The sequence below is a fragment of the Trichechus manatus genome, unplaced genomic scaffold (assembly GCF_000243295.1).
Source record: "Trichechus manatus latirostris isolate Lorelei unplaced genomic scaffold, TriManLat1.0 scaffold00170, whole genome shotgun sequence".
Taxonomy (NCBI): Eukaryota; Metazoa; Chordata; class Mammalia; order Sirenia; family Trichechidae; genus Trichechus; species Trichechus manatus.
Genome location: NW_004444106.1, coordinates 3,807,255 through 3,821,973, shown reverse-complemented (window position 1 = coordinate 3,821,973; position 14,719 = coordinate 3,807,255). Strand labels below are relative to the sequence as shown.

General features: G+C 42.0%; 1 protein-coding gene across 2 annotated transcripts in view; it reads right to left on the bottom strand.

Annotated features, from left to right (window-relative positions):
• Positions 1-14,719, bottom strand: part of LOC101357920 (integrin alpha-M) — a 34,679-nt gene that overhangs the window by 16,056 nt on the left and 3,904 nt on the right. For both annotated transcript variants that reach the window (XM_023741049.1, XM_012558471.2), the window contains exons 3-12: positions 11,923-12,026; positions 11,513-11,583; positions 11,247-11,364; positions 8,205-8,335; positions 7,654-7,799; positions 6,714-6,867; positions 5,570-5,720; positions 4,570-4,643; positions 4,287-4,416; positions 3,852-3,994 (exon numbers count right to left, since the gene is read on the bottom strand). In XM_023741049.1, the coding sequence (XP_023596817.1) occupies positions 3,852-3,994; positions 4,287-4,416; positions 4,570-4,643; positions 5,570-5,720; positions 6,714-6,867; positions 7,654-7,799; positions 8,205-8,335; positions 11,247-11,364; positions 11,513-11,583; positions 11,923-12,026 (1,222 nt within the window). The remainder of the gene's footprint in view (positions 1-3,851; positions 3,995-4,286; positions 4,417-4,569; positions 4,644-5,569; positions 5,721-6,713; positions 6,868-7,653; positions 7,800-8,204; positions 8,336-11,246; positions 11,365-11,512; positions 11,584-11,922; positions 12,027-14,719) is intronic.

Genomic DNA, 14,719 nt, shown 5'->3' with positions numbered 1-14,719 from the left:
TTTTTTTTTTTTTGGTCGTTGTTGTTGTTTAGTATAGAAATATAACTGGTTTTTATATATTGATCTTGTATCCTGCGAACTTAATAAAATAACTTACGAGTTATCGTAGCTTTTTTTGTGGGATCTTTGAAATTTTCCAGAGTCAAGCATGTCTTTTTTTTTCTTGCCTTATTGCACTGGCTAGGTCTTCTGGTACACTATTGAATAGAAGTAATGAAAGTAGACATTTTTGCTTTGTTTCCGGTTTTAGGAGAAAAACATTCTCTTTCACCATTAAGTATGATATTAGTTGTAAGTTTTTTGTATATGCTCTTTTTCAGGTTGAGAAAGTTCCCTTTAGTTCCTAGTTTGCTACAAGTTTTTTATCATGAAAGGATGTTGTGTTATGTCAAATTATTTTTCTGTATCTATTAAGATGATTATATTTCTTTTTCTTCTCTAGTCTGTTGCTGTGGTGAATTAAATTGGTTTTTTCAAAGCGGTTTTATTTTATTGAGATTAATTTTACATAACATGTTGTTGTTTGATGCTGTCAAGTCTATTTTTGACTCATAGTGACCCCATGTGACAGAATAAAACTGCCCAGCAGGATTTTCTAGGCTGTAATCTTTATGGAAGCAGATCACTAGATCTTTCCTGCGGAGCCATTGAGTGAGTTTGAACCTCCAACCTTTTGATTAGCGGCCAAGCACTTAACCATTGCGCCACCAGGGCTCCTTTACTTAACAGAATTCATTATTTTAAAGTGCACCATCAGTGGTTTTTCGTATATTCACAATGTTATGCGATCATCACTATTACCTAGTTCCAGAACATTTGCATCACACCAAAAAGAAACCCTGTATTTGTTAGCAGCCAATCCCAATTCCTCCTTTCCCCTATCCCCTGGCAACCACTAATCTATTTTCTGTCTGTATTGTCTATTCTGGACATTTCATATAAATGAAATCACACATTATGTTGTCTTTTGTGACTGGTTTCTTTCACTTAGGAAAACATTTTTAAGGTTTATCTATATTGTAGCGTGTATCACCACTTCATTCTTTTTATTGCCAAATGATACTCCGTTTTATGGATATATCACATTTTGTTTAATCATACATCAGTTGATAGACACTTGGGTTGTTTCCACCTTTTGTCTATTATAAATAATGCTGCTTTGAACACGCAAGTGCAACTTTTTGTGTGGACACATGTTTTCATTTCTTCTGGGACTATATCTAGGGGTAGAATTGCTAGGTCATGCAGTAACTCTATATTTAAATGCTTGAAGAACAGTCCAACTGTTTTCCAAAGCAGATGCACCATTTTACATTCACATTAGCAATGTCTGAGGGTTCCAATTTCTCCACATCCTTGCCAACATTTGTTTTTTATTTTTTTATTATAGCTATTCTGATGAGTGGGAAGTGATATCTCGTTGCGGTTTTGATGTGCATTTCCCTAATAAATAATGATGTGGAGCATCTTCTCATGTGCTTGTTGGCCATTTGCACATCTTCCTTGGAAGAATCTCTATCCAAAGCCTTTGCCCATTTTTAATGAGGTTATTTGTCTTTTTATTAGGAAGGTTTTAAGTTTTCTTTATTACATTCTGGATATAGACCCTTGTCAGATACACGATCTGCAAATATTTTCTCTTGTTCTATAGATTGTCATTGCACTTTCTTGACGACGTCCTCTGACATACAGAAGTTTTCTATTTTGATTAAGTTTAATTTTCTAGTTTTTCTTTGGTTGTTGTGCTTTTTGTATCATATCTAAGAAAACATTGCCAAACCCAGCTTCACAAAAATTTACACCTATGTTTCCTTCTAAGAGTTTTATAGTTTTAGACCTTTGATCCATTTTGAGTTAATTTTTGTATATGATATGAAACAAGGGTCCAACTTCATTCTCTGCATGTAGACATCCAATGTCCCAGCACCACTTGTTGAAAAAATAGTCTTTTCTTTCCCCCTTGAATAGTCTTGGCACCCTTGCAGAAAATCAATTAGCCATAGATGCATGGGTTTGTTTTTGGGTTTTCAGTTCTATTCCATTGATCTATATGTGTACCCTTATGCTAGTACCAAACTGTCTTGATTATTCAAAATTTTAGAGTAAGTTTTGAAATCAGGAAATGAGAATCCTCCAACTTTTTTGGGGGGGGGTGTTGCTGTTTTTTATTTCAAGATAGTTTTGGGTATTCTAGGACCTTTGCATTTATATATGAACTTTAGGATCAATTTGTCCATTTCTGCAACACTGATTTTTAAATGTTGAACAAATCTTGTATTCCTTGGGATAAACCACATTTGGTCATGATACATTATCCTTTTTTATATACTGTTGTATTCAATTTGCTAGTGTTTTGTTGAGGATGTTTTGGCCTGTAGTCAACAAAGGGTCTTAAACTGAAGACTTGTATAAACAGTTTCCCATCTAGAAACTTCACGTCCCCTCTGTGGATTAGAAGGGGGCAATTTTGGATCTTGGGAGACCACTATGCCCACATAAGAGACAACAACAGTCTCGATCAGGTTGATGGCAGTAGAAGCGGAGGGAGCGGACAGATTCTAGAGGTACATGCCTCCCATCCTCCTTCCCAGTGTTTTCTCACATAACCCCCTCACCCCATACACTCTGAGCTCCAGCCTTACTGAACTCTGACCTATGCTGTCTCCTCCCTTTAGCCCTTTTCCTCCCTCACCCTTCACTTCTTTAGCTCCTCTACCTCAGGCCTTGGTTTAACTGTCCCTTCTTCCAGAAAGCTTTCCCTGAGACTTTTGTGTGGATGCTTTCCCATTTTCAACCATAGCACCCAGACGATCCCAGTTTAAGAATTTATCACTCTTGATTATAATTTGTTTATGCGATTACCTTTGTGTGAGGGGATGGGGTAAGGGAATTGACCAGCCGGCCTTCCCCATGTAATTCTGAACTGCACACATAAAAGAGAGAAGTAGCATCACACTCACATTTGACTTCCTGGAATTCCCCTACACATTCTCCCCAACCCCTCCCTTGTATGTACCAGGCACCCACGCCATCAGCAGTTAATATGCGTTGATGAAACCTATGGTAAGGCTATGTGAAGAATTTGACTATTAGCAAAGAATCACGGCCAGCTGCTCACGTATCAGGGCAAACTGGTTTCATCCACATGTGATGCATTAATTGCAGAGCAAAGAGAACTACTGACAAAAATTAGAAGAACAGACACAGAACTGTATGCACAATATCGTGGATGCAGTTCTGTTTCAGGGATTTGCAAGAATGGTTTGGAATAAAGATTTTTGCCTCACACACCAGCCTCCACATACGGTGCGACCATATTGCTTATGCAAGGGTGATAATCAAAATATTTAACAACTGAGGCTGCAGAGGCACTGTCCGGTCATTTTGCTAGAGCAGGTCCTAGAGGCCCCCCCAAAGTGTCCTGCTTTGACCTCACAGTTGCTAAATCATGGGAAAGTCCAAAGCATTCTGGGGGATGGGACAGACTGCCTGTGGCCGGGGGAGTATCTCAGGGAAGCAGCTGTTTATTGAGGAGTATAAAAATATTTCAATATTTTAATAACTAATATAACTATACAGGTTATATACTGGTTGAATAAAGGCTCTGGGTACAGGAAAACTGGTAGAGAGCTCTGTACAAGCCAAGTACTATTATTTATTGTTGTTAGAAAAGCTGAGGACACAACATTCTCAAATGCAAAGCTGATCTTGTAACTCGGCAGCTCAAAACCCTCTGCAGGCTCCTTTACAAGGCTCTGCCATGTATCACATCTGGTGATGCCATCCTGGCATCCCTCAGCCCCCACAGAGCCTCTGTTTGCACATTCATGCTACACACACTCTGCACTCACCTGGCTCCCCTTGACAACACCATTGGTCTTCCAGGTTCCAGCATCCTGTTTGAACATCACCACCATACCAGTATGTTGATATCGAGGTGCCCCCAGAAGCAGACTCTGTACCCAATTTCTCAGGATGACTTCGGCAGCATAACCTGAAGACAGTGGTCTAAGGGGAGAAGAGCTTTCCCTCGCAGACCCTGCCCCACCTCTGCCAAGCAGGCCCATCCCTTGGGTAGGAACAATGAGGTAGCCCCACACTTGGTAAGTTGGCGGCTCTGGTCCCCACACTATATTCCCCTTTGTAAACATATTTAAAATCAAATTTTGAAATTTTTGTCTTTAAAGCTGTCCCAGGGACCTATGAAAGAACTAATGACATCCACACAAGTTGAATTACACCACATCCTGCTTCTTTCTTAGAGTAACCCTGCCCTCCCCACTTACCCAAGTAAGCATCATTCATGTCTGAATCCACCCTGGTTGTGCTGATGAAGGTGGCTTTATCCTTTGAAGTTCTCAAAAAAGCTCCACCAGCCCAGTCAAAGCTCCCCACGGCACCCAGCAAGGGACCATTCTGGGGAAAGGGTTAGAACAGAATTGACAAGGAAGGGAGGAGAGACTTCTGCTGCCCATCAAAAGAGTACCCTTCAACAAGTACCCACCACAGAGAACCCCAAACCTTTGTGCCTCTTCTCTACCCCCCACAATCTAATGAGGGACCACTTACAGAAGTGATGGCAGCACTGAAGCCTTCCTGAGACATCTCATACTCAAATGAGCTGGTGCTTCCTGTCTGAGTACCTGTGAGGAGGAGAACTTTCTACATTAAAGAAAGCAGAAGAGTCTAGAACAGGGGCTGGAAATACAAATACCTATGGCAGCCAGACAAAAAAGACTCAGGTGGGCATTGTGTTGAACTGAAGTTTAAATCCACCAGCCACTCCTTGGAAACCCTATAGGCTAGTTCTACTCTGTCCTACAGTGTTGCTATGAGTCAGAATCTACTCTACAGCAATGAGTTTAGTTTTTTTGGTTTTGGAGAACATACGCCCTTTCTAAAGGAATGGCTGCAATTGACTGCTAACCAAAAGGTCAGTGGTTTGAAGGCACCAGTGTCTTCACAGGAGAAAGATGTGGCAGTCTGCTTCCGTAGAAATTTACAGCCTTGGAACCCCTATGGGATCACTATGAGTCAGAATAGACTCGACGGTAGTGGGTTGGGTTTGGTTTTGGTTTGGCTGCTATTCAGCTCTACCAAGTGGGAATATGGTCCTTGAGGTGCCTAACCTTCCAAATTCCAAGAGAAGCCAGAAATACAAATTGTATATGAAATTTCCCCGATTCTTAAATTCCTTTATTCATCAAAGATTTATTGAGCACCTTCTGTGCACCAGGCATTGGGATACAAAAGTGAACCAAACCGACAAATGTTGGCAACACATCCAAATTTTTGGAAATATACAGTGTGGGATCTGGCTCCCCTGCCTTCCAAATTTCAGCCTGTAGTCAAGACTTGTAAAACTAGAGATAAGAGTCTACATTCTTCGATTTCAAAGAAATTGACCAAAAGAGGCCAGGAAGACTGGGAGCTGGAGGAATTGGAGAGACAGTTGGTATTGAGGGTCAGGATACCAATGGTTGAGAGGTTCTAGTTTCTAGAGGGGAGTGAGTGTTTGGGTGAGGGGCTGTCTCTGGAGCTGCCTTGAGAACACAGAACCTTGACTCACCCTCAATTGCAAAGATCTTTTCTTTCAGCTGGTTTTGAATAGTCTTCAGAGCTTCAAAGTTATTCACCTGGAACACGTGTTCAGAAGATGGCTTGGATGCGATGGTTCTAAGCTCTTCACGGTTTTTCTCACTACTGAAGGCATCTCCCACCTGTTACCAAGAAACAGAGACTGAATAAGACACTGTCTGGGAGCAGCAGTCTCATCCAGCAAAGAAAATTCTTCAGGAAAAAATCCGAAACATTATTTGTCAAATGAGGGAATGCACCAGAAGGCCCCTGGGACAGAGCTGTTGGCTATAGGTGGGCAGGTTGTATGCTGCACAAGGGCACAGTGCCAAGTGAGAAATTGGGGGCTGAAATCCAGCCTTTGGACCATTGGCTATGCTTTGCATTTTGGAGCAGGCTTTATCTCCCCCCAAAACTGGAGTCTTTTTCTTGACATGAAGGTGTTCCTGCTTGCCAAACCATGCACCCATGGTGATGCCTTTTTCTAATTCACACAAGGTTCTGTGGTAGTTTGATTACACTGATGATCCCAACTCTTTAATCTTTCCTGTATCCAAGTCCTTTCCCCAAAACTTTGTTGTGCCTTCTTACTGCTGGTGGGGTAAACTGCCACACTTATTTTCTCTGGACTCAGTCATTGGATGTTGTCAAACGTGATGCAAGCAGAGGCTTGAAAAAGCACTTGCACATTTCCACTTGCTCCTTTGTTCCTTGCCTTCACCATGAGGACATGCCCAGGCTAGCGCATTAAAGGATGAGATACAGGTTGCAAAGCCAAGTCACCCCAGCTGTCCCAGCCAAAGTAATTCTAGTCCAACAGGCAGATTTAGCAACCCCCAGACATGTGACAGAGGCCAGCCCAGACCAGCAGCTGACTATAGATCCTCAGTGAACCCAGGTGAGACCAGAAAAACTGCCCAGCTAACCTACAGACTTACCTATTGTTTTAAGCCGTGCATTTTGAATGGTTTGTTACACAGCGTTACTGTAACAATACAGAACTAATAAAGGTGTATATGGGCTAGCACTGACCCTTGCCCTGCTTTGATTTTATTGATATTTTCAAATTGAAAGTAGGGTGAATCCAATCAGAAACCCTCCAAGGAAGCATCAGGCCCAAGAGCCACATTTCCTACCCCAATGACATAGCGGACGACCCCTTCTCTGTCCGCTTCGGGAATGACATCCTCGTAGCCCAAGGGATCACCATACTTTTCTCCATCTGTGATGACAACTAGGATCTTACGGGCATCCTCCCGGGCCCCGTTGCTGCTGTGAAACAGTTCCCTTCTGTCCAGGAAAGAGGAGTGACAAAGTCAAATCTGAGTAGACAGAAGTACTATTAACGCTCAAGAGGAAATGTCAGCCGAGTCAGAGACACAGATACAGCTGGACTTGTCTAGGAGGGGCTCAGTCTCCCCAGAGACTGACACTGAAATGTGGCTGCCCAAGATCTGGAAAGGTACCAGGGGAGAGGAGGAAACTGGAGGAAAGCAGCATGGAAAGGAAGTCCTCTTGCCTTTATATACTTTTGCATACTTTGATTTTTTTTAGACTAAGTATTATTAATTTAAATTTTAAAAAATTAGAAAGAAATAAGCCCTGATTAAGCCTCTGCTGGAACACTGTCACTGCTCTCCAGCTCATCTTCCTGGACTTTTGTCCCAACATCTACTATCACCTCTATACAGAGAGAGAGAGACTGAAATCAGAGTGAGCATTCCAAAACACAGATGTGGCAGTGCCTTCCCATTACTGAGCACCTTCAATGAATCCCCACTAAGACAAAAAGTCCAAACCTTTGGTTGTCTTCAGTGACCCGGCCTCAACGAGCCTTTCTAGCCTCCCAGCAGCCACCTTCCCCACACCTTATCCCTTTACTCACATCTTTACTCACAACTTGTTTTTTCATGAACATTCCACCACTGTCACTCCTTCACACCTTTACTGATGCTGCTCCCTCCACCAGAAACAACCTTTACCCCATCCCTGTCTGAACAGCTCCCCTCATCCTTCAAAGCCCACCTAAAAGTATCACCTCCTCCTTCCATCCTAAGCAAGGAGGGAAGACCTTACACTGCTTTGCGGATTCCTGTGGCAGTGTGTGTCCTCCCCGACAGTTGTCTTATTGGTGTCACCAGCGATCTTGGGTTGGGATTTTTCTCGAAATCCTTGAAGGTGAAATGGGTCCAGAACTTTTCGGAGTACTGCATCAAAGAGAACTGGGAACGGGCACCTGGCATTACACTGGAGAAAGTGCCTACCTCCCACTCCTTTAGACATCTCCCACCCAGGAAAGTGTGTTGTTTACCCAAGCAAGCCCTACATAAATCTTAAAATACCCAGCCTCCAAATGCCTTCTCTCCACTGCCCCTCAAGCCCTCTGCCTTAACAGGACAGAGATCTGCCATATAGCTCCCGCCTCTCAGTACTAGAACTCAACCAGAGAGGACATGTGGGTTTCATCCCCAAGCCAACCCCTATCCATTGATCAGGGCTGCCTTCACATAGGGCTGAAACGAATGCTTAGTCTGCATCCAGACCGAGCAGGAAAGAATCATGAAAGAAAGCCATGATTGAGTGGCAATGTCTGCAATTGAAGGAGAAGATGACCCATTGGCCTTCACCAAGGTTTTGAACGTTTTGAATTGGTCCATCACAGTTGAGACAAACTTCTTCATTTGCTCAAACTCATTTGGGCTGATGCTACCAGAACCATCAATCAAGAAGGCAATGTCAGTCTCCAGTCGAGGACATCCTAGGCAAGAGGAAAAAGAATATGAATTGATTAATTAATTAGAAATTCAATGTTCATTTTTTGCACGTCAGCTCTCTACTGAGCACTGTGGCTAAAAGGATAAATAAGACACAATCCAGGCTCCAAGCGAAGCAAAAACATGGATGAAGTCGTATAGAAGAATTTGGTTAATTTTACCTGAGGGAATCAGGGAAAGCAGTGATATCTGACCTGGCTTATGAAGAATAAGAAACAATTTGCCAGAAATACAAAGGGAGAAATAAATTACAGATGAAGGGAATATACCAAAAACAAACAAAACCCACTGTCATTAAGTCAATTCCGACTCATAGCGACCCTATAGGACAGAGTAGAACTGCCCCATAGGGTTTCCAAGGCAGTAAATCTTTACGGAAGCAGACTGCTACATCTCTCTCCCATGGAGTAGCTGGTGGGTTCAAATTGCCAACCTTTTGATTAGCAACCAAGCACTTAACCACTGAGCCACCAGGATGCCTTAAAGAGATTATAGCACATACATAAGTGTGCTGGATGTCTTCCTCTGCCCCATCCTCAATTCTGCTTTCTACTTTTCTCCACTCTGCCCTGTGAGCCAGGAGAATGGCCCACAAGGACCATATCAACAGGGATCCCTCCTGCTCGGCTTGGCTTCTCGTTGGATTTGGCCAATTAAGAGCCTCCGTAGGAGACTAAAGGGAGAGAGCAAAGTGAGATCAGGGTATTCTCCCCTTGCCCACCCCCCCCAACCCGAGATTGCTTTAGGCTAGATGTGTCCGTGACAGAAGATCACTGCTTCTCTTAAGGCAGCCTGCTCCACTCCTCTGTCTCCTTCAGGCTCTGGTAACCTTTCCTTCTCCTTATCTCCTCAGCCGAGGGGTGGGAACAGCTGTGCTGCTGCTTGCCCTAAGTTCCTGGATCACCCCTTGTAGTTCCCCTAGACCTTATCCCCACCTTTATAATTAGTCCCTTTGTAAATAAACTGTCTTTGAATTATCCTAATTGGAGTGTGCCATCTTGTTACAGTTGGGACTCTGACTGACATAAAGGGGATGGAGGCTAAAAGGATTCTGGCAGAATCAAGAAATGGAAATGGCACTAAAGGGGTAAATGTATGTGATGGGGATGAAGACAAAGCTATGACATTAAGCAAAGACCAGATTGGGAAGGGCCTCTGTACCCCAATAAGAAGTTTGACTTTATCCTTTAGGCACTCGGGAGCCACTGAAAGTTCTTAGAAGAGGAAGTGAGATGATTTGTTTTGTATTTTAGTGAGGTGTTTATCACAGCTCTATCATGATTGCGCAACACTGAAAACAACCCAAACATCCTTCAATGGCTGAATAGATGAATGGGTGAATGGGACTGTGATAAATCCATGCAAGGAAATTACTCAGCAATAAAAATGGCATGAACTACTGATACACACACCAACTTAGATGAAGCCCAAATGCCATGTGCTGGGTGAAAGAAGCCAATTCCATTTATATGAAATTCTTGAAAAGATAAAATGACAGTGATGGGGAACAGATCAGTGGTTGCCAGGGGCCAGGGATGCCGGGAAGAGGTGACTGACTACAAAAGGATGGACAGAGGAGTTTTGGGGGGTAATAGAATTGATTATGGTGGTGGTTATGCAAATCTATACGTATGTCAAAATTCATGGAACGGTATACTAAAATAAAAAAGTCAATTTTACTGTATAGTAATTGAAAACTAAATAAAATAAAATTAGCCCAAAAAAGCACTGAACTTTTTTTTTTTTTTTAACTAGACAAACAAGCAGATCCTAGTATTTATACAGAAAATATACAAAGAGTAGCCAGGAAATTTTTTTAAGATCTCAAAGATACGTTGTTAAGTGACAAACATCAAGGTGCAGAACAGTGTGTATAGTATGCTACCATTTGTGGCACGAGAGTGAAGAATACAGAGACCTCAATGATTGTAAATACATGAAGCATCTCCGGAAGAACTCACAGGAAGCTGTTAATAGTGGCTGCCTCTCAGGGAGGAAATGGGGGCTGGGGAATGCAAGAGGAGGAGATTTTTACAGTATATTCTCTTTTGGTGCCTTTTGAATTTCAAACCAAGAGTAGTATTATCTATTTTAAAAGAAATGAATCTGTTTTAAAAAGAAATAGTCTTAAACTCACAAAAGTGAGGAATAAAGAAGGAAATGAGGGGGCGGTAGCTGAAGTCCCGGGACTGGATGAGATCATGCAGGAAGAATGTGTGGGCAAGAAGAGAAGTTGTAGCCTAAGTGCCCCTGGGCGGACATATGAATATATAGATATGAAGATACTAAAATAGGGCAATGTGGTAGGGAGTGACTGTGGATGAGTGGGAATGAATGATTAGAAGGGATGGTCAGGGAAGTCCTCTTCAAAGAGGTAACATTTGAGCTGAGATGACAATGCTTTGTCAGCCACACTGAGATCTAGGGAAAGAGGATGTCAGGCTGAAGGAATAGTAAATGCAAAGGCCCTGAGGCAGGTACAGGTTTGGTGTGGTTCTCAGAAAAGAAAGGTGGCCAGAGTGGCTGGAACACAATGACTGAGGTGGAAGGGATAGGAGAGATGTTGGAGAGGTGGGCAGGGGTCACACCATCTAGACCCTCAAAGACTATGGTTGGGAGACTCAGGCACTTACTCTAAGAACAGTGGTTGTGACATCTGTGAAATCAGATGGCCAAGTTCCCTTCTCTCACAAAGGGCTGTATCAACATTTTTGTTAAAATGCAAAGCCCTAGCACCTCCCACAGCCTCTCTCTTTATTTTAACCTAGTTCCCTCACCCCTCTGCATCTTGATCTCTAAGTCACCCCCCACACCATGAGCAGGCCCCAGTCCAGCCTTGTCCCTGACCCTCCTGTCTCATACTGCCCATTGTGCGTTCTGCCAAAGACAACATACCAGCAAGGGTCTCAGGAAACGTCTGGGGCTGCTGAAGTAGGTTAGATCCAAACATGAAGCAGAAGCCATTCAGATAGATGTTCTCCTTGCAGATTAGGTGCACAGTGGGGCCGCAGGCCTGGGGAGTAAAGTGCCAGTAGGAAGAGCTGCCCATGCTTTCTGTCCTTTGGCCCAGCATGTCTACCTTCCTCCAGACCCCTGACCCCAGTGCCTCTGAGCTTTCAACTCCTCCCCTGGGGGCCCTCCCATGACCCAGGCCAACTTACCAACAGACGGGAGGGGGTAGTAGTGGCTGCCAGAGACAGGCCCAAGGACATATTCACAGCCTGCAAGGGGACTGAGGAGGCAGATGTGAACAGAGTTACTCTCAGAGGCACGGAAGGGACAACTTTGGGGCTGACGGGACTGTGGAGAGCTGATCTGGGACCACCTCGGCCCTGGGAGATATGAAAATCAAGGGGGGCATCTAGGTCATGGAAAAGGAACATGAAGAGGTTATCTGAGGGTATCTGGGGTGGAGTCTGTGGACAACACAAAAGACTGAGGAGTGGGAATCTTTAGCCCCCCCACTATGGACCCCCCCCCACCAGAGCACAGGAATTCCCAGCAAGTCCAGTCCAGGTGTATGCACAGGTGAAACTCTAGACCTGGGTCCCAGGCATAGGCGGTGACCTACCCTCCAGGGGGATGGGCTCACACTTGCCCATGCTGTAGTCACACTGGTAGAGGATGCCAGTTTTGTTGGGAGCCTTTATCTCCTGGGGGGCTCCAACCACCACCCTGTGGGGAGATGTGGTATCCAAAATATAGAAAGAACTTTTATAACTCACCAGCAAAAAGACAAACAACTCAATTAAAAAATGGGCAAAAGACTTGAAAGAAAAAAGATATACGAATGGCCAACAAACCCATGAAAGATGCTCAACATCACTACCCATCAGAGAAATGCAAATCAAAATCATAGTGAGATACCACTTCACACACACAAGGAACGTCATATTTTTAAAAAACAGTAATAATAACAAGTGTTATGTACTGATCTGACAAAATCACCAAGCCAAATAAAGAAAAGAAAAAAAAGGATGTGGAAAAATTGAAACCCTTACACATTGCAAGGTGCAGCTACTTGGAAAAGAGTTTGACCATTCTTCAAAAAGTTAAACATGAGTTACCATATGACCTAACAGTTCCATTCCTAGATATATACCCCCTTAAAATTGAAAGTAAGTGTTCAAACAAAAAGTTGCACACAAATGTTCATAGCAGTACTATCCGCAATAGCCAAAAAGAGGAAACAATGAAAATGTCCATCAACTGATGAATAAATAAGCAAAATGAGGTGTACTCATAAAATTGAATATTATATGACCATAAAAAAGAATGAAGTACTGATACATGCTACAACATGGCTGCATCTTGAAAACTTTATGCTAAACAAAAGAAGCCAGACACAAAAGGCCACGTAGTGTATGATTCTGTTTATAGAAAATATCCAGAATAGACAAATTTATAGAAACAGAAAGTAGATTAGTGGTTGCCATGAGATGGGAGAAGGCAGGAATGAGGAGGGACTGCTTAGTGGGGGTCCGTTTGGGGTGATGAAAAAGTTCTGGAAATAGATAATGATGATGGTTGCACAACATTATGAATGTACTAAGAGTGACTCTTAGTCTGAATTATACACTTTAAAATCATTAAAATTGTAAATTTTATATTATGTGAAGTTCACCTCAATTCAAAAAAACCTAAATTAAGATATCATTTCTGACCTGTCCAGTTTGCGAAAAATCAATGTTTTATAACACTTTAGGTTTGCAAAGTGGTAGAGAAGTCAGTGTTTTCATAAATGTCTAGTGTAAGTGTAAATTGTTGCCACCTCTATGGAGGGTAATCTGGAAAAATTATTAAAATTACATTTGTGTATGTACCCTATGATCCAGAATCCCACTTCTAGGAATTTATTTCCAAATATACTTGCATATGAGCAAAATGACAGCAGGGCTTATACAGCAAAAGTTTGGAAACAAACTAAATGTCAATTAAGAAAATTAAAAAGAAAAAGTAAAAGAAAAGATTTAATGTAATGTAAGTGTTAATTACAGTACTTTCATATAATGGAATACAATGAAAGCATAAAAAAGAATGAGGAAGCTCTTTATTATGTATTGATCTGACAAAAATCACCAAGTCAAATAAAGAAAAGGAAAAAAGAGGGGGGTGCGGGGTGAGGGACAGTATGTAGCAGAGGTTGCCAACTTTTTCTGTAAAGGGCCAGATAGCATTAGGCTTTGCAAACCAGTCTCTGTCTCAGCTACTCAATTCAGCCATTGTAGCTCAAAAACAGCCACCAAAAGAACCAAACCAAACCACTGCAAATGAGTTGATCTGACCCATAGTGACCGTATAGGACAGAGTAGAACTGCCCACATAGAATTTCCAAGGCTGTAAATCTTTACAGAAGCAGACTGTCACATCTTTCTCCCGCAGAGTGACTGGTGGGTTCCAACCACTGACCTTTCGGTTAGCAGCTGAGTGCTTTTGAAAAACAGCCATGGACAATAAGTAATGAATGTGTAGGGCTGTGTTCAATAAAATTGTATTTACAAAAACAGGCAGCAGCCCACAAGCCATAGTTTACACAGTCTCTGGTAGAGAGTATAATGTGTGTTAGAAATTGTGGGTGGGTGGGGGAGATGGGATAAGAATGCCCTATGTATATAAAAGAATAGAATCTGTCTGGAAAAACTCTCAAGAAATCACTTACCAAAGTTCCCTCCTAGGAAGGGAACTGGGGGGAGAAAATGAGAGGGAGACTTTTTACTATTATCCTCTTTTGTATTTTTTAAATTTAAAACCCTGTAATTTTATTACCTGTTCAAAATATAAATCAACAAAATTGCCATTTTTCATTCAACAAAGTCCAACACCCATTCCTGATAGAAACTCCCAATAAAATAGGTATAGAAGGGAAATTCCTTAACATAATAAAGGACATCTATACAAAACCAACAGCCAACGTCATTTTTAATGAAGAGAGGCTGAAAACATTCCCCTTGAGAACAGGAACAAGACAAGAATGCCCTTTATCATCATTCCTATGTAACATTGTGCTGGAAGTCCTAGCTAGAGCAATAAGGCAAGAAAAAGAAATAAAGGGCATCCAAATTGTAACAAAGAAGTAAAATTGTCCCTATTTTGCAGATAATATGATACTATACATAGAAAACCCAAGACTCCACTAGAAAACTATTTGAACTAATAGAAAGATTCAGCAGAGTAGCAGGATATAAGATAAACATAAAAAAATCAGTTGGATTCCTATGCAACAAAAAAGTGAATGACAAAAAGGAAATCAGGAAAACAATATCATTTATAATAGCCCCTAAAAAAATAAAATACTTAGGAATGAATCTAATTAGGGATGTGAAAGTCCTATACAAAGAAAACTACAAAATGTTACTGCAAGAAATCAA